Raw genomic sequence first — 23,443 nt, forward strand, 5'->3', positions numbered from 1 at the left:
GTATAACAACATCTGCACTGACACCCCTGATTAAGACATGTTCTTTAGCTTGTAGTAATTTTTTTGGATGGATGGATGGATTAATAGAACCAGCTATCTGAGCAGGGGTTTGTGAGTGCCACTGATCCTAGGAGCTAAGTTGTCTGGAGCTTTATCCCCTTGGCAAAGTCATCCATGGCAAAAAGAGCCACACTAAATGCAGGGTGGTGATACTCCTTTTGAAGAGGGGGGACCGAAGGGTGTATCTCAACTACAAGTGGATTACATTCCTCAGCCTCCCTGCTAAGATCTATTCAGGGGTGCTGGAGAAGAGAGTCCATCAGGCAGTTGAATCTCAGATACAGGAGAAGCAATATGGTTTTCGCCCTGGTCATGGACTTTGTATTACCGGCAGTAAGCCGGATTCGTTTCCAGTGAGGATTGGACTCCGCCAAGGCTGGAGTCAGCGATTCTGTTTATAAACTTTATGGACAGAAGTTGCAATCAAGGTGTTGAGGGGGTCCAGTTTGGTGACAACAGTACTACATGTCTGCTTTTTGCACATGATGTGGTTTTACTGGCCTCATCAAACTGCAATTTTTAAATCTCAATGGAGGGGTTCAAAGGCGATTTGGATGAGAATCCACTCCTCTAAATATGAGAACATTGTTGGAAAAGGGTGGAGTGTCAGGGGTGAGATCCTGCCTTTGTGGTCGATCAAAAGGCAGATTGGAACAGCGTATGCAGTGACGCAGACGCTGTATCGATCTGTTGTGGTGAAGGAGCTGAGCCGAAAGCCGAAGCTCTTGATTTACTGGTCGATCTACGCTCCCACCCTCACCGATAGTCATGAACTGAGGGTTGAAACTGAAGGAATACGTTCTCGGATACAAGCAGCTAAAATGCATTTCCTCCGCAGGGAGTTTGGGTCCTACCTTAGAGATAGGGTGAGAAGCCTCGGGATTCCTCTGAAGGATCTGAACAAAGTCTGGCCTTTACTGACCTTGTATGAAAGAAAGAACAAGTTAATTAATAATAAAGGACCCAAAATAAAACATAGAGGAAAATGCAGCCTTTATTTTGTAGTACAGCAGGGAAAAAAATCCCACATTAATAATTTGTGTGTGTGTGTGTGTGTGTGTGTGTGTGTGTGTGTGTGTGTGTGTGTGTGTGTGTGTGTGTGTGTGTGTGTGTGTGTATATATACTGTATATAATTTTTCACTTGCTATTCGCGACCCACCCAAAACGGGTCTGTAACCCACTTTTGGGTCCTGACCCGCAAGTTCAGAATCATTTGCTAGTATTTAGGTTAATCTGCAAATTTCACCTGAAAGCCAACTTTTCCTTACTTTTTATAAGCATTTTCATGACATTAAAAAAGAATCTTGACTATAAAAAGGAACACTTTATTCCAAACTGAAGTGCAGAAAAAAGCCTTTGGTAAAAAGACAGGATATTTGTAAAGCAGTCCAAGTCCATTCATGATACATGAATTGTAAGAATTATGGATGTGGTTTGTCAGAGTTTGGGCAACCCTTCCATCTTGCCTCCATTCATAGCACGTTGAGCGTAAAAGTGTGAGCACTTTGGTCCGTGAGCTATTTTGATTATCCTCCCTCATCAATTGAATATGAAAGAACACTTTTATCTGTGTCTCTGACTCCATGTGTGCTGTCTCACATCTTCCATTTAAAACGGGAACGAATCCATCAGAATGGTGTCCACAATGGGCGGCGGCGGGACCAGGCCTTCTAATTTAAGGTAGAAGATGCGCTGGAGGCCTTGAGTGCATAGTGTCCTGAGTTCGGGCAGCTTGCCGAGCAGTTTTGACAAATAGTTGGGACGTGACGACGGGCAGCCCGACACGTGATCTTTAAGACTGTTGATCAGCTGATTCTGCAAGTCCTCCACGCGTTTTGGTTCTTGGAGACCATGTCGCTCTGAGAGAGAAAAAAAAAAAAAAAGATCATTAACATGAGTCCCTGTAAAGTCAACATATACACACAATATTTTTCCTGCAATTTTTTGGGAAATATGTTTTCAGCAGTAATCAATTGATGTTATTACTGCTTAACAACAGGAATGAAATGAGATGTGCATTTTGGTTGAGACTTTATTGCACTTACAATGGATGGTGAGTTTTCTTGCAGTGACTGATTGTATTTATTTGCATTGTGAAAATTTTGTAAAAGTTCAATTTAATTTGTCCAGCCTAGTCGAATTTGGGTTTTCACACGTGAAGCGTAAACAACCGTGTGGGAGGCTGTCATAATTCCTGCATGAAATAGTTCAACTGATAATTTGATTGTAATCAGAATTGGAAAAAAATCAAATATAAGCCTCCCAAAAGGTTTGACAAGTTAACCTCCATTCCGTTTTACTCTGGTGTCATTTACGATTATATGCATGTCTGGAGCTCGTGTTCAGTTTTGTCATACATCTGTTGTGTCAATCCTCGTGTTGCATAACTGTCTTGTACAGTGCCCAGCAGTGAAACCAGAGACCTCATAAAGACCATTCCCCTGGCACAATGAAGGTCTGGAACACTGCCGTGCCCCATACCGACCTTCCCTTTTGGCAGTGCATTATAGGTGCCTACCAGTGATAATGACCAGAGCCGTGAGGCAGGAGAAGGAGGAGATGTCAAGTTTCATGCGATGGAGGCTTTGGGAAAACTCCAAGATGGACTCGATCCAGTCCCCGAAGCCTCTGATGCACTGGGTCTTGTGAAGCACTTTGCCATTGCAGAAGACCAGCTTGTTTGTTTCGGGGTTTGATCTTGGAAAAACAACATTAACAGTGTTAAACAGCCCTGCCACATTTGATAAATAAATATGATAAAAAGCTAAGACTATAAAATGAGGCTTCATAATTGCGACAAATCAAGCTATTGTTTCTGATCTTTGGCGTGTCTACTGAACGTGCTGAATGCTTGCCCCACTTCCCACTTTGAAAACTGGGTGCTACTTTGTCTAGCATCTTTCTTATGCTTACACACTTGAGAGACATGAAAACACACTTGAAGCATTGGGTGGATGGAAAAATAGCCCACCAGATCATTGCACTCTTTTTCTGCATGGTGTACACTTACTCACGGATGACAAGGCGCTCCAGAGAAGTCACACTAACAAATTGTCCAAAGGGATATTTAGTGAGATAGGCATAGCTAGCTAGCGAGCTACTAGCACATCACTACTATGCCAAATAACTGATGTGAATAACAGCTGATGTGACTGCGTGCCGTTTTAGCCACAACCCAAATATTGAAATGGTCAAAAAGAGTTTACCATTATATCTGACAATTGTTTTTCAGCAATCGTGATGTATTTAGAAACAATTCTCTGAATTCACTCAGGGCTCACCGGTACGCAAGACGGAGGATGAAGAGTTCAACAAAAGCTGACTCCAGGAGCAGCTCTTGATCTGATGAGCAGAAATCCGAAAAACCCGGGACGCTCTTGGCCCACTTTCTGATGACCTCCATGGAGGCAGTGAGCAGGTCGTAGAACTCTTTCACATCACTAGCGTCCTCTTTCTGGTATGCGCCCACATCAGTTTCTTTGTACTAGAATCACAACATGATGGACAGGTTCAAAAAGAGGGATGCCTCGCGTGAGGGTAAGAAAACAAATGTTGACTTACATTGGAATAATTCAGCTGCTTTTCAGTCGGGTTGGAGTCGATCTGAGCCCTCACCAGTGACGCGATCATGCTGACTGGAGACACAGAGGGCAACACTTCCTGCACTAATTTAGGCTTGGAGGGCAGGCGACCTCTGCGACCCTTCAGGCTGTCTGTCCTCACAACTAGGGGGGAAACGTTAAATGTCAAAACATTAGGAACACCACCACCACCACGATCGAATCTCGATCAAACATTATGTCACATGTACTTCCTGTTGGCATCTCATTTGACTCAAGAAGATTCATTGAAAAAAAGGCTGAATTGGTAAAATGATGGTTTTTAGTCTTCTTCTCTGATGCCGTCGTCTGAAAGTGTGAAGTGTGCTCGCGCTCTCTTTCTATTGATTGATTGATTACTATGATGCAACAAATTCTGAGTAGTAAGCTACATTATCCCCATCCTTTTAAGAAACATTTTGGATGCTGTTGACTGCAAGAATGATTTGTGTCATCCTCCCACCAGCAGGAGACCCCGGGGAGACCCTATATCTGTGGTGCAACCTAACCCTTAATCAAATCGGATCAGATTAGATGTCTTATTTTGTTTCACAAACTTATTTTGTTGAACATGTTTTGTTTTGAGTTTAACAATCTTGAGATCTGAACTCACCTTCCTTAACCATTCCTACAGCCAGACACTTCTGGAAACGGCAGAACTGGCAGCGATTCCTCCTCCTCTTGTCCACGGGACAATCCTTGTTGGTGAGGCAAATATACTTGGAATTCTTCTGTACCGTCCGCTAGCCAATCAAAGAAAACGTATGGCTCATTAAACCTTTGAGTTTGATTTGTTCTGTGAACAGGCTTGTAAGTAAAAACACTTCATATCGCAAAGCATCTTTCCCCATAGAAAATCAAGTTCCTTAAATTTTAAGGAACTTGATTTTCTATGGGGAAAGATGCTTTGCGATATGAAGTTTAAGGCTTAAATAATGGCAAAAGTATTTGCTCCCCATTTTTTTCCAAAAACGTTAAAACTGAACCAGATACTGATATTATATTTGTTAATAATATCATTACTGGGGTATGATTGAATATTCTGTTTCAACTAAGGATGCATCAGATTTTAGCAGAGGTGTCCAGCATCCTGAGATGTTTAGGGCAAAAAAAATAATAATTTAGTATCATAATTGAAAATATCCATTTACTGGTTAGCCCCAAAAAAGTCAGCCAATCCTTTCGTGAAATTGGCCCCCAGTGTAAGCTTCAGTAATATTAGTGCTTTCTGCAAATTGATATATCATTTTCCAACATGTGTTGCCCCACTGTCTGTTTGGATGCTTTAAATACAGCGATCCCTTACTTTTCACAGGTGATTACCTTGAAAAAGCCTTTACATCCCTCACAGGTACGCACGCCGTAGTGCTGGCAGGAGGCACTGTCTCCACAGACGGCGCAGCAGCCCTCGTTCCCTCGCGGGCTTTTTGCTTTGAGTGGCAAACGCCCCTCTGAATGATCAGTTCCATCCAGGCCATAAGCTGGCTCCATGGCCAGCGTGGAGAAGGTGAGTGAAGATGTGTCGGTGAGAGCGCCGGGATGAGATTGTCCCAGTGAAGACATATCGTCCACGGTTCCCGAAGAAAATGTGAAGAATGACGGCACATGCGGTACAGAGATGTCCTCGGCCGCCCAGTATCCTGGACTGGGTGAATAAGAGTTCCAAGCGGGTGTGTGCTGACTTTGGAAGCCTGGGGTGGAGCTGGCAAAATGTTCGGGGCCACAAGGCGAGACGGCCTCCTCCGGGTAAGTGAACCTGAAGGCGCCAGGGTAGCAGCCGTAAACCTGGAGTTCATCCAGCCTCAACGAGCTCTCCTGCCCTCCGCTCATTTGGCACGAGTAGGCGTCAAAGGTGCCCACCTGCGTGCCGGCGCTGGGCATGGATGGGGCGCACGGGTGGTCCCGTAGGACGCCCGCCTCCACCGACAGCCTGGAGAACAAATCCGGGCTGTGAGGTTCTGAGCTGCCGAGGTTGTTGTCATAGGGCTGGGAACCGTGCTGCATTGGGTGGATGCAAGTCATGGCTACAAATCTGACAAAGGACAGCAAAATCTTAGACCCTTGGTGTGCAACAGGCAGAACTAATCAATGTCGTGAAAGGCAACTACGGGCAAGAAAGGTAAGACTTGTGGTCCAAAATTGTTGTTGGACAACATCATTTACTTAATTATGTCAACTTAAGTTCGGTGCATGATGCCAGCGAATGTTGGTTCACCTTAACACAAAACCAAGCAATCCTGCAACAGTAGTCTATTATAATTATTGTTATTCCGATACCAAGGTGATGAAAAGTTGTGTATTTCTCACCATTGCTCTTGGTTATCTTTTAAAAACGGGAATTTGTGATGCACTAAAGATGTCTAGCTTCATCTAGTTCGTAGTCTAAGTATCTATCTGATCAGGCTTTGAAATGCAATGAAAGAATGTACTGAATCCAATAAAAAAACAACAAGATAATACAAATTGCATGCATGTGCACCTCTCAAACAGAATCGGTACTTTCCCCAAGTCCCACCAGTAAAACCCCACTAATTTGACAAGCATCATAAATAAAATAAAACGACAAAAATATAGTTGACTACACCCTTAAAACTGTTGGGCTAAAAAATTGGACAGACAGTTGGATCACGTTGACCCAACGTTGGGTTGTTTTCCTCCCCCAAAACCATTGAAAACTAATAAGTACAAACTTTGGTTAGAAACGCAAGCAAAAAAAAAAAATCCAAAGTAGGGTATGTTAAACCTTTTGGGGACCCCCTCGTGACCGTGCCCTCAGCAGGTGCTTAACTTGCTTATGCCTGGGGTCAGTTCTGACAAAATTATTCATAATAATAATAATAATTCGATGTTTTGTCATTAATGGTAAAATTAATTTATACCATTAACTTTGAAGTACATTACAGAATTTACACTTTTATTTGAGTAAAACGGTTGAATCACTACTTTCATCACATTCTGTCTATGTCATCTGTGCATTTACTTCATATTAGACACTACAGTGCACGTACATTTGCCACCTATGCTGATAAATAATTGATAAACGATTTCTTACCAGGACTGCAACGGCAGCAACACTTTGTTATCGTCTGCATCTCCCGCTGAAGAACAAACCCCGACTCGCCCTTACACGTTTTATCACAGGGGACTCGGGACCAACCGTGACGTCAGATGCATGTTTCCATACAAGGCAGGCGGTGGGCGTGAACACCTCCAGCCACAGGCCAATCACAGCGCGTCTTTCAGGGGATGGACGTAAAAATGACGCACTCCGGGATTCCGTTGACGTGCGTATAAAACAACCGCAGGATTATCCCACGCACACTCTCACACAGCGATGATAAAAACGTGATAGCGATAAAAAGATTCTATATTAAGAGTAGGCAGACACGCGTGCCTCTTGACGCCACAGATGATAAAAAACCGGAAGTCATTTAAGCATGTTTGTTTTTCTCCCAAGGCCTATATTTAACTTTCTATCTCAAAAGCAGAAGAAAAGCAGTATGAGTATAGCACATTATCAGAGGTGCCGATTTACCCACAGGATTTACACTGTACAAAATTGAACAGATTCCAAAAAATATTCAATATTTTTTAAATGTTTTTTTTGGCAGAAGGGATTGTTTTTCACGGAAGATAATTGGCAGATTTGGGGGGGGGGGGGTCAATTTATAATTGATGTCAATTATAAGCAGATTTTTGCTAATCGGGCGTAATTGTGGCCCCAACTCTCCATTACTTACTCAAGGAGTGAGGACAGTCCACTGTGAATAAAGAGCTCAAATTAATTTGACCTGTGAAGGTAAGAGTCAAGGGGATAGGCAGAATTTTGTCACTGGTGTGGCCAAGATGACTACCTAAGTAAAGAATGGCGGCCCTCACATGCTTCATTTATCATATATTCACAGTCAGGGTTTCATGAAATATGTTCACACGTACACCCGTCATTCTCATAATGAAGGTAAAAAGCAACATTTTTGCTGAGTTTGATTTAATAGATACCATTTTGCAGTGGCTTTACTTTAGTAAACTCATAGTTTACATCTATCAATCAGAAAGCTCAACTGGCCGACACCATTTTGAATAATCAATACCTCATTCTATCCATCCGTCTGTCCATCCATCCATCCATCCATAAGACATGACACCGTGTCCTGGGTTCTCCCTGGGGTCTCCTGCCGGTGGGATGATTCCACAAATCATTCTTGCTGCCAACAGCACACAAAATGTTTCTTAAATAAGACTATGGATGGGGAATACGTATAGCATACTACTCAGAATTTGTTGCATCATAGTAATCAATCAATCAATCAATCAATAGAAAGAGAGCAAGTTGCTGTTTAACAAACATAATGTATGCTAAGTGTTGACGTTTGTATTTGTCTAAATTTTTATGCCAATATTTTCTCTTGGACTCCAAATAAACACAAATACATGCAAACGACGAAAAGAATGGCATAAAAATCAAGCAAACAAAAAACAAGCAAAACATTGAAAATAAATGCAAAAAAGAGCAAGCAAACAAGATAAAACAAACGCAAAGACAAAAAGCAAGCGTTGCAGCCACAAAAAGAACGACGCATCTCACTTGCGTTCTTTGTTTCGGCAACTTTACTTTCTTAAGTTGTTGGAGGTTACATGAATCTTTTTTCCCACCGTACACACGTCCACTCAGTAGCTTTATTCCATCTCCCCCCCCCCCCCTGTCCCCTTCATATTACATCAAAAGCGACGTCAACACTCGAAATCTAACCTCTGGGTCCTAACCCAAGCTACTATAATTACAAAAATTTAAAATATATGACAAAATAAGAATGTTCCTCTAACTAAAACCATATCTTTTCACATATAATAAAATATTCTTTCTTCAAGATTTCTAGGTTGCAACACATGCAAACAAGAAAAATGGTGACAAATAGGAACATACTTTCCTACCGGAAGTGGTTGACGGTGAGGGGGCGAGCCATCATTTCATTCACCTTAAAATACCGCACTTGCGCTTTTCGCCTATAGGTGGCAATGTTTTCAACAGTTATGAATCCAGCGTCTTCGCTCAGTGAAGGGGTTGCAGACGTTTTTTTTTTTTAATATATAAATTCTTCCAGTGCCATTGGCTGCTGAGGTTTTAATGATTATGTATTTATGGTTATTTAAAACTGATTTAATTCTAAATGATCTTAAACCATCGTCCCTTCTATGCATTGAATTACTTTCATAGTGGGCGTGGCTTGCCAGGCTACACATTTCCAGTTTTCAAACGAGACCCATTTGTAGATATGAATTGTGTGATCATCCTATCTTATCATCTTGAGTCTCGTCCCCCTCCCCTCACCCTCTACCCACTTCCGTTGGGGAAAGTACTCACTTGTCACTTTTTTCTTGCTTTCTTGCTTTTTTTAATTTGAATTAGATTTTTCTTGTTTGCTTACTTTTTCATTTGAGACTCCTTTTTCTTGTTTGCTTGCATTTATGTTTGCATTTTTTGTGTGTTTCCTTGTTTGCAATTGTTTTTCCATGTTTGCTTGCTTTTTTGTTTGCGATTACATTTTCTTGTTTTTTTGCTTTTTTTGTTTGCAATTGCTTTTACTTTTTTGCTTGCTTTTTTGTTTGCGATTTTTGATTTGCAGTTGGGTTTGACCTTTGTTTTTGTTTGCAATTCTTTTCTCTAAAAAAACAGCTGTCTATCTCTAGAATTTAGTGCCAATACTTCTACTTTTACCTCATTTTAAAACACAAGTACCTATGCTACAGACACAAAAATGCACAAGTACTCACCCTATGTACATATTCTGTACAGATTTTGAATACGTTTGCCAACTGTGTACTTGTACTTGCTGTAACTGGGAGTTGAAGGCCACGCAGTTGACTTTGGCCACACGGGGGCAGTGTCGACCAGTCAGTTTTTATATTTCAAAGAGCTGAAGCACTCAATGAACAGAAGTGGGCTGGTCACCCATGGAAATGTAGTGGACATTCGCGCTTTAAAAAAAATAAAAAATATTAGAAGAAATGAAGATTGAGTGATCCGGTTTAAAAGTGGATATGGCTTTGAGTGGCCCTAAGGTACGTTTGTAGAGGCTGCCTCACAGACAGGTGCTGTTTAAAAATACTTCCACTGGCACTCAACTGTACTGACTTTCTTTTGGGTATTATAAAAAACAGGGGCGGGGTTACGTGACTATGGCCACCCCGTGAATAAATTTGATACCTGTGACCTTCCTGTTATTTTCACATGGATGCAGAATTCTTATATTATTGAACTATTTATGTAAATAGTCGTTTGTATACATGCCTTTTGCCTTGAGTCAGCTCATTAGAATAGATGGTACGAAAAATTGATGGATTCTTCAATAATTTGCCTGATGCTTAATCCTGTATACTTAATCCAGAAAAGATGCGGGTGTCACGCAAAGCACAAACCCACAAATCGAAGGTAAGGTGTATAGTACTGTACGTTGTATAGTGGAGCATTAATGTTAATCTAAAACTTCCAAACGTGTCAATGTTTCTGTAATGTCTACTCAGTTAATTGTCGTCACCTCAATAAAAGATACGTATTCTATGTTAAGATCTACTTTGAGAGCTATTGGTAAATAAACTATATGTGAGAATGCACAGAAAATGACAAGTGATCGTGTAACTTTTTTAATTATTGAATTCAATTTTTTTGCGCCGGGTTTAAATACACAACCACAAATTGCACATCTTTAAATTCAGCCGTGCTTTGGGCAACGGGCCTATCAACTTGGCTCCTACTAGTACATACAGTACAATGATTTATGGGGCTTGATTAGTGTTACACGTTGAATCTCTTCCTCTATGACTTGTCAATTTAAAGACAAAACATGCCAATTGAAAGATCACAGAGAACTTTTGTTTGGCTTTCTACAATCAAATAAAAATCATTGTTATTCCACAGACAACCTTAAAACTACTGGGTTAAAAATCTCAATCTGACCCAATTTTAGGTTGTTTTGTACAAAAAATAGATTTAAAATTGGTTTGGTTTCAACCCACCATTTTTAAGGGTGTATACATGGGTAAAATAATGATTTAAATAACAGGGCGTACTCTCAATGTAAGACATGGAGTTGAGAAAAATATTCTCAAACTCCCAATAACGAGGTAATCCAAGTCTTCGTTCAGTTTTGCACAAATCGGTTCTGAATGCTATGTGTCAAACTGGGACATGCACACAGTGCTCTCATGCTTACAAAAGATGAACTCATTTGGCTTCAAATGGCACTTGGATACTGCGGAAAGCACTTTTGTTTTAAAAATTTTATATAAGAAAATTACTGCTAAATGCTCACAAGCGAACATGATGCAGTGGTTGTTGTCAGTCAGCTCGCAGTATCCATTTTCTGCTTTCTTGTCTCTCTACACACAAAAACTCCATTTCAACCTCCTCCGTTACGCCACAAGCACATACCGAACATAAACATTGACAAGCTTGGCATTCTCTGTGTGCCTTATAGGCTTCTTTCTATGTGGCAGAATGACAATAAATGCACAGTGAAAACATCACACTTCACAGTGTTCAACACCACAGCCAAAAATGCAGATTTTCCAGATTACCATTGCTGAAAAGCAACGATGAAGAGTCTATTTTCACGAGGGGGGGGGGGGGGGGGTCAGTCAAAGAGACAGAAGCATCACTACAGCAGAAACAGTTGACACAAAATAGAGAGCCGCATCTCGCATTATCAATATTGTACAGGTGTCACAATTAATAGATAAAACATCATCTAATTGATCATCAAATTGGGAACTATTTTGATCATTCTTTTTAGATCCATTGATTAATCTTCCTGTCAACAGAACAAGCGATCGAATGCTGAGGGTTAGGGTTAAATGTCATTTTGATGTAATAATAAAAATCCATGCACCTAAACTGATCCTGCTAGTAAGTATTCTTTTTCTTACAGTGAAGCCGCTGTCCAACCTTATGAAATATTGAAATTTTCTCAACATTAAGACTGATTTCTTTCGCGTTGGCCAAGGCGGTATCCAGGAATTGAAACACGTACTACCTACTTGACAAAATATCACAATCTGAAGTGTTAGGTCAAAGGTCCACCTACAGTTTCAGACGAGTTGGAAATGAGAAAATGTCAAACAAAGCAAAACAAAGACAATCGTGATGATTTCAGTGGGTAAAATTTGATGTGAGAGCTTGGGTGGTAGTTGCGTATTAATTAAAAGCTTTTTTTTTCCATTTATGTTAACACACTGATACATTCCAAGTTGAATAGAGACTTCTTCAGTGCATTGGACACCGCCATACTCGCTCATCTTGCCTTCCCCCACTCTCGCACAGAAACTTCATACTGAGCCATTTAAGTCATTCAGTGTCCTTCATCTTCTAGTTTGTCTGCAGCCCGACGCAAGCTCACACAGTCACACCAACAGACACTCCGAGAAGAAGAGCCGCTGCTGTTCACGAGGCTTCTGATTTCCTTCTCGCTCTTGTCCAAACTGCGGTGGAGGCGGGCCGTCTCGCTACAGCGCCGATGGTGACCTGTGACAAAGAAAAAAATACTTTTGGTTCCCTTCTCGCTGTTATATTCACAAATGGAAAGGTGCTTGGCGTACCTGAGGTGGCGTCAAACGCCTCATGACAAAATGTGCACAAAGAGAATGGCCAAACCGATGTTGAGCAGGATAACCATGCAGATCATGATGGTGTTGGGGCTCTTGACAAAGGAAGAACATGATTAACAAAATGACAAAAGTCAACCAGTGTGACACGAGCTCAAGTCCGAATACAACTATGTGTGCATCGGCTGTCTTACCTCCTGTTCCAAAGACTCTGCAGTTACTTCGTGACTTGAATTCAACATTGGCGCTTTCAGTCGAGCTTCTGCTTTGGGATCCGCTTTCAAGGCATGTTTGACGCTGTTGGTTTTGGCTTCGGCAGGTTTGGCTAATGTCTTAGGTTCATGGTTGGCTGCAGGCTTTGGAGACGGAGCAGGGCTGGGTTGTCGTTTTGGTAGCAATTTGGTTTCTGCTTTGACGGAAGGCCGACTCAAGTCCCACGACTGTTCTCGATCTTGGACTGTCGGGACTCTTTCGAGTTTCAGGTCATTGGCTTTCAAATTTGGAGTGGCAGCTTTTGGGCGCGGTTTTTCCTCGTCATTTACGGCAGTAAAGCTGTTTCGTGCAGGTTTTTGTGCCGACGCGGCGTCTACGGTATTCACCACTGGATCAAATTTTTGCAAGGGCTTGATCTCTAAATCGGAACCCTGCTCATTCTTGGTACTGTGGCGGCTTGGGGTGCGAGAGAGACTGCGAGCAATGGTGCCCTCTGATCCAGTGGGAACAGGAGGAGGGACTGAAGGTGTGGTGGGCCTGCTGTTGGGCTTACTGCTGCTTTTACTCGCTTTTTCATCGGCCCAGTTGCCGGGACCTAGAAGTTTGGGGTCTTCCTTGATGAAGATGCCTGGACTGGGCGAGGGAGTGCGGGCTGGGGAGGAGCCAGGCATGAGGTGGTCTAGTTCGTTCACGATCGGGCTTTCAGGCGGCGGCGGCGCCGGCTCCTCCTCGGCTAACAGCGGCTCGTGCGTGACGATATCCGTGTTCTCACTTCCCTCTCCGACTTCCGGCATCACTCGCTTCTTCAGATACTCTGGACCTGTGCAGGATCAGTTGAATAAACGCGTTAAAGAACCTCAATAGTTTATATTACCAGGTCACTCTTGATGTGTTAACAATTGTAGAAGAAAAAGACTTCAAGATGTTTAATGGCCAGTTGATGTTTATGGTCAAACTAAACCTCAAACGAAGAACATTTAAAACAACTGCAGCGGCAGTTAGCGTTTTTGCTAGCTTAATGCTAGTACACAGAGGAAAATGCCATTGACAGGCTAATGAATTACATCACAGACTGTTTTAAAAAAAAAGAATTGTTATAAGAAATAATTTGCGCAAAAAGTGGATACAATAAAAAAGTACAGGAATTTCAAATTACACATATTCATATTCTTTTTCAAGTATGTTATTTTTTTTTCCTGTATAAAAGACTGTCAAATTCAAACTGTCCGCATGTGTTGTCCTCGCCTAATAATGTACAGACTGACTTTGCGAGGAATTTGTGCAATTGGACTGAGACATTTTTTGCTTATTTCTGTATGTATTTTTTTTCCACACTGATAATTAATACAGGAGGAAAAAAAACAAGACCTGAAAGAAGGACACTGCTGCTTTTGTATGGATAGATTTGCATGCATTTTCAGACGGGCAGTGAAAGTGATATGATCCTTCAGTCCAAATAAGATGTTCCTTTTTTTAGACATTCAAATGTGATGACCTCGGCAGCGGGCCACGGCAGAGGATCCGCCGAGTCAGGCTGCAGTACATCGATGTGCTGCTAAAGCGCTGAGAACTTCATTGCTCTCTGTCCTAAGATGGCCAACCAGTGACGACACTCCACCTTAAGCTATCGAGTATTGTATCAATGTATCCCATGGTGGCTGAGTGACTAAGTCAAGATTCCGTAAGAGACGCCATGAATAACTACAAGTCCAATCAGATGACACAAAGCCAAAATCACATCCAGTGCAGAAGAAAGGGCACTGAATACAGACGGCTATTGCCCCAAATCAAAGCTTTCAACAAACATACACTAAAATGTCAAAATAATAACCAGGACATGTGCATTAGTAGACACCCAGTTATACAGTAAAAAAGGAGGAGCTCTTCTTTAAATTTTAAAGGAAGGTTTCAGCTGACCTGGCTGGTAGAAAGTAGGTGAAAGTTCTTTGGCCACCAGCCTGGCGATGCTGGATTCGCTGTTGGATGCTTGAGCAGCCTGGTCGGCTCCGTCTGACTTGGCCTTGGCGTGGGTGGACCTAAAAGAGACATATTAAGCAGACCTTTGCAGTGTGGACACATCAGAGACATTTCCTGTTTCTCATTGCTGAGAACCAAAACGGACATGTGGCCACATAACTTGCGCTTGACAGTTGGATAGCAAAGATTGGAAGCTTCTAGTGATTTGTTATGATTGACTCGGATTGCAAAGTGTAACCTCACACTGAGCTGAAAATAGCCTCCTAGGCTGTGGGTTGCTTGGTGCGTCCCACTGGAACAATTAGACACTCCTGATGTTCCGTGTGAGACGAAAACGTTCCACCTGTCCACATGTCTTCTCTTCACTTACTGTTGAAAACACTGTCACTCTATAGTCACCTCAAACTATCATCAGTTCTTTCAAGCCAGTGGTACAATAAATCAAACGCCCTTGTAACATAGAGTTTTTCCCATACAGTAACCAGCTATTGCTGTAAATACCGGCGGACGCTGATTTTAGTATCAGCGCAAGGCTCACTGCTCGTTTGCAGATTTAGCAGACGGGTCTCCGCCAAGCTGCGAAGAGGCATTCTTGGACCACGTCTAAGTGACGGGAGAAGGTAGACAGCTCACCATTCATAAATACTGTATGGGAAAGGTGGGCATCAAATCATTGTATTTTGTTTTTTTAACCATCCCAATCATGTTCGAGGACACATGCCCCCTTCAAGGCAGAGATTTGCTTCAGCCATGTTGAGACTTGAAAATTACTTGAAAACTATTCAATGAAAGCCAACATCCGAACCTCAATTTTGTCAAATTTTTATATTTTAATGTATTTAGAAAAAGCATTTTGTCTTGTTTCAGAGGCAAAGCTGTTTTTCAGACATCCATGTCAAAAATATTTTTTAGAGGTCATCTCGTATTTTCTTTTTTCAATGAATTAATTTTTTTTTTTCTTCTTCAAATTAGAGGAAAACATATGACATAAAACTGAATGATGATTTGTGTTTTATATAGTATATGTATTTGAGTAAAAACTGCCCTCATCTCTTGTTGCTGAATCAGGTTTCAAACTGACCGCGAACCACATCCACTTTCATGTTTCACATTTTAGGAAATCTTGGAGCTCCAGCCAGCAAAACTCAACACAGATCTTATTGACTCCTATGTATATCGTTCGTGATTTCCTCCAACCAGAAGATTGTGTTCAAGAGTGGACCAAATGGCATCTGCTGGTGCCTTGCCAGTTTCATGACGGCCAAGAGAGGGTGGCGACAGATGGCCTCATCCTGCGCAGCCTTCCACATTCAGCAATTTATAATGTAAGGCCAATGACAAATATAAGTATACCTCAGTGGGAGCGACACTTCCATACATTATTCTGAATGACTTTAGCTCTGCTTCCCATGTATGACTTTAAGGTCCCTTTGGGTTACTGTAGCAAAACGCATCTGAGGCCCACTGCACCTCATTCACATCCTCCAAAGAGAACCCGGTCACCATCAAAGTCTTCCCGCCGACTGTTGCATAAATACCAACAAAGCAACACATAGTCTTGCGGCCACAGTGTGAGCCCATGCAGTTGTGTGAGGCGTTGTCAAGAAAAACACACACGTTTCTTTAATGGACTGTCAAGCTGTTAAAATGCAGGAGTGTCTGCGTTGGGACAAACAAACAGCTTCTTCGGGAGTGAAACAGCAAATAGTAGGGATGCTAAATTTTGTTGCTATTCATGCCACATTTTCAAGTTCTTGCATGCTCTGCTGTGCCTTGTTTTCTGGCACAGGGAAAAATGAATGCGCGAAAGTGAGCAGGTAATGCACACAACAATACAGTAGTGCCATTGTAGTTTGTTGCACAAGTATCGAATGGATCAATGGAATGTTTCACACAAAATATCACATAATTGAAGTTATGCTAAACTAGAATTAGGACCAATCAGAATAAAATAGAAGATATCTTAATCTTACACATATCTACAATGGCCTATCTTTGGGCTAAAAAATCTTCCACCGTGCTACATCTTTCAAGTCAATTCAACTCACTTCAATTTCATTAATAGAAATTAGCATATTGTGACGGCTGTTGCTTCATTTTAAAATGTACACCTTTGGGCATTGTACGCAAATGTCATGGCTGATCTGTATTTTGACCTGCTGCCTGTTGATGGTGAGGTATTCTGTCATTGTGGCATGTGCCACTGGATCTGTGCAAAGGGTTCTATTTAACGGTGTGTAGAGTGTTAGCAGGCAGAGTCAATGTGAAAGAGTGACTTAGTTTCTATAAAAAGATGACTACATGTTCGAGAACATCATCAAATGTCTTTGCCAAATCGAATATTTCACATTTCCAGGGTGAATTTAACCCTCATTATTCCAGTATTGCTTTGAGCTTAGTCTAATTACCCCAAATCAGCATTCTCAATTCAATCTTTCCAAAATAGACATTCCCTTGACAATTGCACATAAGATCACAGGTCCGTTTTGTCGGCGAATGTTACAACCAGTAAATGTTTGCCCGGCATAAAGTGCATAGATCAGCATTACACTGTAAGCCAGGCTGCACTAGTAAGGCTGTGTGGGCTACGTTTATACTCGACTCATTTGTCACCTGAGCACTTGCTTATGAGGTGTGTCATATTTATATCCATGGAACCATTTGACACCACAACTGACGCAAGATGGGCCCGACATCTGCGAGCTGTAATTGTTAGCAACAGACAAAGCGGGTGATGAAATCAGCTGGAAAGTTATGTGCCGACAATAAATGCCAGTTGATTTTCCCACCGGGACAAAAAGAAGCTTTAGGTGTCTGCTAAAAGAGAAAGGGCCCACCACACTTGAGCTTAAGAAAACACTTTGGGCGTGTATCTGTGATGAGGCAGGAAAATGGCGGGAGGGTGGAGGATAATCAGCTGTTGCATTCCCCAGTGATTGTGAGACAGCACGAATGCGCTTGTCCTTATTTAGTCAGGGTTCCTCCGTGACAACAGGGCCCTCGAGCGTGCGTCATTTACACCCTGTCCTGACACACAAGACCCTCCAGACTTCCCGTCTGCCGGCGTATACGACAGAACAATGTCCGCCAAGCGTCTGAACGTTAGTGAGACTATGACACGGTTGGGGAGGACAAGTTGGCCGACTCTCCGTGCAGAGAGCATGCTGGACGTGTATTTTTAACCCGTCTCCACTGACACCAGATTAGAGGAAAGAATGAGGAGACCTGGAACAGATGTGTCATGCCCAGCCCCCCGTTTATACAACAACATATTTCAATGCTAAAGACTTTGTAGGTTCACACAATAGAAGACATGGTGAACAATTCGGAGGTGCAATTGCAAACCGCAGTAAGGAGGAGAGCCAGGCACTATCAACAGAAATTTTGTATTACAGGTATTGTAGGGATCGTAAACGAAAACTACATTAGCAAACACCGAAACATGCGACCAGCTCACATCAGCCATGATAAAGAGATCACTGTCAAAAATATGAATATCAGCAATGTTATTTGCTTATATTTGCAATATTTCGCACCACAGAGTACAATAATAATCATAATAATAATAAACTTTTAGGTTTTCGTTTTGCTGTATTTTTTTTCTGATGGGCTTTGCTATCATTTCATTGTTTATGGCTCCGACAACACGACGCAGACGAATCTTTAAGTAGCACTCAGATGTTTCCCTCATATGAGAAAATTTATTATCTCATTTTTACTATAAATAAGGTTGAATATTGCAGTAAAACATCAACTCCATGTATACAGGTGCCAACATTCAAGGGCCTGTTTTTCTGAGCAGAAGCCGGGGAACTATAGTTATGTCCTATTTGTACACAGAAGCGTATATGCTGATGCATGGGCACAACATTGGTGACGTGATGATGTAGCATTTGGTTGGTCCTTTGCCAGTGTGAAGACAAAGTGGCGTACAACCAAACTGAGCGTTGGCACCAACACCACAACCAAAGAAGCACTGGCACCACCAGCTCATTAATATATACTCTGTGAGGTCCATGTGTAAGTCAGCAGTGTCCAGACATTGTCGGTGGTTTTTAAAAGCAACAATCCAATCCACACTCTTCCATAACTCAAATGTAGTGCTTACACTTGAAGAGAAATATTTGGATTTCTAGGTGCTGGGACGGTAGTCTGCAGTCCATCAGTGCTCACGTAAACAACAGGATGATCTCAGGTGCAGAAGATAAAAACACCTTGTACGGTCACAGATGGATAATATATATAGTATATTCAATGAGTGTAACAAAGTAGCTTGCCCAAATTCTAAAGTTTTCTTTTATGTAAATGTTTTAGTCTTACTCCCTTGTCTCAATAAATGAATTGTCACTTTGCCAACATCCTTCCACTTGTATGTGCGTTTTCTACATGAAATGATCAGCAAGCATCTAAGAGGGTTGTTCTTACCTGGAAGCGGCAATCTCCGCCTTCTGCTTGCCGATGGCAGCGGCTCGCTGAGCGCCCTCCACGGCCCGCTCCACCTTCTGCTTGATCTTGGTTCCTTTCAGTTGAATCACTCTCTTCTTCACAGCCTTCACCAGCATGTTGTTCATGTACTTGCCCTCTTCTTTCCCGCCCTCGGCGAAGGTGGTGCAACCGTAGCCGTGTCTTTGGTTGTTCAGCCACTCGCCTTCATACTTAAGGCCACTGGACCTTTCGCTTATTCCATATCCTGAGCGCTTGTCGTTCTTCCATTCGCCCATGTAGACTTCGGTGGTGGTGGCGTCGATGTCTGCCTCTACAGGGGGGAAGTCTTCTGCGCCAGCCAGGCTCTCGTCCCCCATGCTGATGGTGGAGTTGGTGTCGCTGGCGTTGGAGCTTAAAGCCGATTCCGTCCTCAGGAAACTGATCTTGCTCTTCTGGCTGGACAGTGAAGTGCTGGAGTCGGATTTCTTCAGTTTGCCCAGCAGAGAGCTCCTGCGAAACAGACCTTTCTTCTTGGGTTTCGTTGCCTCTGGGTCCACCTGGAGCGTGAGAGCGAAGCCTCCCCGCGATGGTCCCAGTTGGGCAGGGTTGGAAACAGGAGTCTCCTCACCGGAGGCACTTGTGGTGGTGATGATGGGGATGTCTTGCTGCAGAACTGTGCCATTGCTTTGCTCGCTGCGTAGGGAGGTCAGGGAAGTCCGGAGAGGAGAACGGACGACAGCTGCCATGCCATAGGGGACGCTCTGACGGACCCCGTAGCCGTGCCGCATGCCGCCCGTGAACTGACCCTGGAAAGTGCCTGAAAACATACCAATGGAACTGTTCATTATGAACTCATCTATGAAATGAAAAGTTTGTTTATTGAGATTAGATCTGAGATTGAATAAATGAACCAAGTGCTGGAATGGTTGCAGCCTTTCTGCTTAGAGTCTAAGGGAGGGAGAAATGTAACAAATCAATCACCTTTACCTTTATGACAGATTCTACAAAAACTCTAAGGTGCAATGAATCATATGTATGTAACTGTTCCAAATACAAAACGACTGCCAGCAATTAACCGTAAATGAGATTAAAGGATATTGTATTTATATATACACTACCGTTCAAAAGTTTGGGGTCACAAAATTGTTTGGGTGACCCCAAACTTTTGAACGGTAGTGTAAATATTATTATAATAAAATATTATGAATTAAATATTATAAATTATATTTTATATTTGTATAAGATTATATATAATCTATGAATATAAGTATACATATATATTATAAGATTTTTTACACAGATTATATATATAATCTATAAATAATTATCTAAATAAATATATACACTACCGTTCAAAAGTTTGGGGTCACCCAAACAATTTTGTGACCCCAAACTTTTGAACGGTAGTGTACATTCTTTAACATAAGAAGCTATCCTGTTTGTTCTTTTTAATTATTTTAAATTATTATCCCCATGTGAGACAAATAAAAGAATATCTTATCCTATTCTATAGGTCAGTGGGCTTTTTCTAATGTTAAACATGGCGTTTGCAATTTTCCAAAAAGTTTGATTGACAACTCAAACAAATATGACAGGTTGACATTTTTTGGCATGATTATGTTATGAGGTGATGATTTCTGCTCTTTATAGTGTGTTTAATCATTTATCATTTTAAAAGTGTGTTCCAGCGCCAGCATCTTATGAATTGGGCTAAACTTACTTGGTCTAGTTTTTTTTTTTTTTTTTACTTTGATAGCCTATAGTGTTCGTAAATTTATATTGCCAATACATATGTGTTCCCACTATTCACATTTTTTGATATACGTATTTTGGACTGCAACTCCTGAACCAGTGAAGATCATTGTGCAATGGTCCACCCCAAATTACTCCCAAATATCCTCATACATTATTATATAGATATATGACTCTTGAGATTATGGCAAGTAAGAACACCATTTTTACCATCTGACGTTGTGTCAACAATCAGAAATACAGTATGGAAGTGTGTAATGATTTGCTCATTCATACAATGCCATGAGAAGTCAACTGGTTGTTCGCTCTCATGCTAAAATGGACACGTGTGGATCATACTGATAGCAAGTCGGCCGAGAGGCCAGCAGGGCACGCAGGGGGGCTTTGGGCTATTATTACACGCACACATTTGGTGCCCCCCCCCCCCCCCCCATCGCTTCACAGCTGATGAGTCAGCTGTGGAGGGGGGAACACTGTTGCATTATTGTTGTCTGTTACATATTTCCCATAGACATAGTACGTATAGTATAAGTGCATTTCAAATAAAGTCATGGAAGTTTTAGCTTTCTGAGAGGTCATTACAGCAAGATGTGCAGTAGCTACACGACAGAATACAAATAAAATAAACTTGTCCATTTATTCAGCCTCTGAATGAATTGTCACTAGATAAATTTGTAATGTAGACAATTTCAATGCCATGGTACTTTTGATTTAAAAGGTAAGTCAGCTAAAAAAAAACATTCTTTATGTTGTATGTAACATCTAACATTCTAATGAATTCGAATTAAATAATAATAATAATACACCTATTTTTCTCCATTTGAATGGGCGGCCATTCTACCACTCGCTGTTGCTTGCAATCTGAGCCATGATTGGTCGTTACCTGAGCAACTGTGATGTCATTTTCATGCGACTGTAAGTGGCAAAATGGCCGCCCCCTGAAATGGATAAAAATGGATGTATTTTGCTGCTTAATTCATAGTCCACAAACGCAATAATCACAATAACTTGTTTAGACGATTGAGGCTGCATAGAATATATTACTGTGAAAAAACATTTTGAGTCGACTTCTGTCAGTCCGAAGAAGCAAACGTGGGCCAGACTTGTAGGCTGGACTCGAAGGCTGCGTCGACTTGGACACCGGCACACGGTCAAAGTCCGTGTTTGTTTATGGATAGATTTATAGGCAGGAGAATGAGGACATGCAATGTAAAGTAGTGATAGACCTGATAGTGAATACTAGCGCCAGCTTGCAAACCAGAACACCGGAGGCAGAGAATGAACTGAATCCACATACCTTGTATTTTGTTGTGTTAATTGATGCTCAAGGTCTGGGAGTTCATAATTTTTCTTACAGGAGCCACATACAGAAAAATTGAAGAATACAATGTCTTTTTTGAAAAAAGACTAAGGCAATTATGGTCTCAGGCAAATAATGATTGTGTCCACCACGGATCAAGTTTGTTGTTATTTCAGAATATGTCTCATAAAATAAAAAAACAGACAGTGTGCCGCCAGAGCCCCCCCCCCCGTGGCATAGTTTGGACAACCCTGATCTAGATTTTTCTGCTGCACGAGAACAAACGAAATATTGCGAACAATCTGCGGCCCTTACCTCCATCAGCATAGGTTTCAGTTCCGTAGCCGTCCTGTAGTCCATTGTTCCACGTTCCCTCATATTTGGCCCCGCTGCTGACACTGATGCGGAGGCCATACCTCCCCTTGAAGCCGTGTGTCCATTCCCCTCTGTAAATCCAGTGGCCTTTGGTTTCGACCCCCAGACCGTGACGCTTGCCCTGCGACCAGTAGCCCTCGTAGGTGTTCCCGCTGGGCCAGGTGTAGACCCCCACCACCTCGAAGCCGTAGTTCCAGGATCCCGAGAACTCTCCCTGGCCTTTAGGGCCGGTGCAGATGCCGTGGCCGTGTGCCTTGCCGCCCTCCCAGCCGCCGCAGTACGCGCCGCCGTCATCGAACTCAAAGCGACCTCCACTCATGTCGGCCCGAGCACGCACACGAGAGTGACGCTTTGGAGCCTGTGGCCTGGCTAAAGATTAAAACCCACTTTGGATACACTCCGCCTTCCCCTGACATCAAAACCGCTTGGAGATATCCTGAGTTTTCAACTTGAGCGGGCCTCCTCTTGGTCTTTGCGGATTTCTCAGCGTGTCCATGAAAATCCGGAAAGAAACGTCTTCTCCACTTCAACTGTTTTAAGTTTAGATCTGATCTGGAATTGTATTGAGTGAGTTTTGAGGTTGTTTCCCGATAAGCCGGAGGTCTTTCATGGCTTTCCAGGTGGCCACGGAGAGAAGCCCCTGTTCCCCTGTCCCTGCCACCCAGTAGTGTGTCTCCTGACTCGCCCTGCAAGGGGAAGCATTTGAGCACACCTAACAAGGCCACACTGACCCCCCCACACACCCTCCCCTCACACACACGCACACATCATTCCAAAAATATGACCCAATCCTCAGTGTGCTGCCTGCAAGGAGCAATGCCAGAGTCTTCCTCTTTGGGACGGAGGCGCGCATGCCTTTGCCAGCTCTACTTTGAGAACACTTGTTTTCCCACTGCCTGGTAAACATGAAGAGTTTGGAAAACCATACAACTTCATTTTCCATTCAATTAGAAAAATGGATTATATACATATGTGTGTATGTACATATATTAATAATAAAAATAATCTGCCATTTAATGGCAAAACTAGACAACTCCATGAACAGACAATTCAGTTAAACTCCCTGTTGTAAATGTTTCTTTTCAGTTTTTCTTGTTTGAGCACCGGAGATGTCAGTCCGCATGCCGCACAGCCAGAGATGCT

At 42.2% G+C, this 23,443-nt stretch overlaps 2 protein-coding genes across 3 annotated transcripts; both read right to left on the minus strand.

The window, feature by feature from the left end:
* Positions 1–1,370: 1,370 nt before the first annotated feature.
* LOC119117773 (nuclear receptor subfamily 4 group A member 1-like) lies at positions 1,371–6,935 on the minus strand. 2 transcript variants are annotated; one of them, XM_037244271.1, is made up of 7 exons: positions 6,717–6,935; positions 4,984–5,696; positions 4,274–4,403; positions 3,623–3,786; positions 3,343–3,545; positions 2,580–2,758; positions 1,371–1,920 (listed from the first exon to the last, which is right to left on the minus strand). In XM_037244271.1, exons 2-7 carry the CDS (start codon positions 5,680–5,682, stop codon positions 1,670–1,672), a joined length of 1,626 nt encoding a protein of 541 aa, XP_037100166.1. In that variant the 5' UTR covers positions 5,683–5,696; positions 6,717–6,935; the 3' UTR covers positions 1,371–1,669. The 2 variants fall into 2 exon arrangements, with proteins under 2 accessions (XP_037100166.1, XP_037100176.1); XM_037244281.1 differs by having other exon boundaries at positions 4,984–5,692; positions 6,713–6,783.
* A 3,351-nt stretch (positions 6,936–10,286) lies between these two features.
* Positions 10,287–23,004, minus strand: jph2 (junctophilin 2). The gene is made up of 6 exons (XM_037239448.1): positions 22,241–23,004; positions 18,874–19,690; positions 14,389–14,507; positions 12,453–13,291; positions 12,253–12,353; positions 10,287–12,178 (listed from the first exon to the last, which is right to left on the minus strand). The coding sequence occupies exons 1-5, from the start codon at positions 22,617–22,619 to the stop codon at positions 12,273–12,275; spliced, it is 2,235 nt and encodes a 744-aa protein (XP_037095343.1). The 5' UTR covers positions 22,620–23,004; the 3' UTR covers positions 10,287–12,178; positions 12,253–12,272.
* Between the last annotated feature and the right edge of the window lie 439 nt (positions 23,005–23,443).

The sequence above is a fragment of the Syngnathus acus genome, chromosome 2 (assembly GCF_901709675.1).
Source record: "Syngnathus acus chromosome 2, fSynAcu1.2, whole genome shotgun sequence".
NCBI classification, from domain to species: Eukaryota; Metazoa; Chordata; class Actinopteri; order Syngnathiformes; family Syngnathidae; genus Syngnathus; species Syngnathus acus.

Coding starts and splice junctions, on each gene's coding strand:
- LOC119117773 (XM_037244271.1), bottom strand. CDS start 5,682: ATGACTTGCATCCACCCAATGCAGCACGGTTCCCAGCCCTATGACAAC. Junction 4,404..4,983: donor GATGTAAAGGCTTTTTCAAG/GTAATCACCTGT, acceptor TTGATTGGCTAG/CGGACGGTACAGAAGAATTC. Junction 1,921..2,579: donor GGCTCTGGTCATTATCACTG/GTAGGCACCTAT, acceptor TTTCTCTCTCAG/AGCGACATGGTCTCCAAGAA.
- jph2 (XM_037239448.1), bottom strand. CDS start 22,619: ATGAGTGGAGGTCGCTTTGAGTTCGATGACGGCGGCGCGTACTGCGGC. Junction 19,691..22,240: donor TGAAACCTATGCTGATGGAG/GTAAGGGCCGCA, acceptor GTATGTTTTCAG/GCACTTTCCAGGGTCAGTTC. Junction 12,354..12,452: donor CAGAGTCTTTGGAACAGGAG/GTAAGACAGCCG, acceptor TCCTTTGTCAAG/AGCCCCAACACCATCATGAT.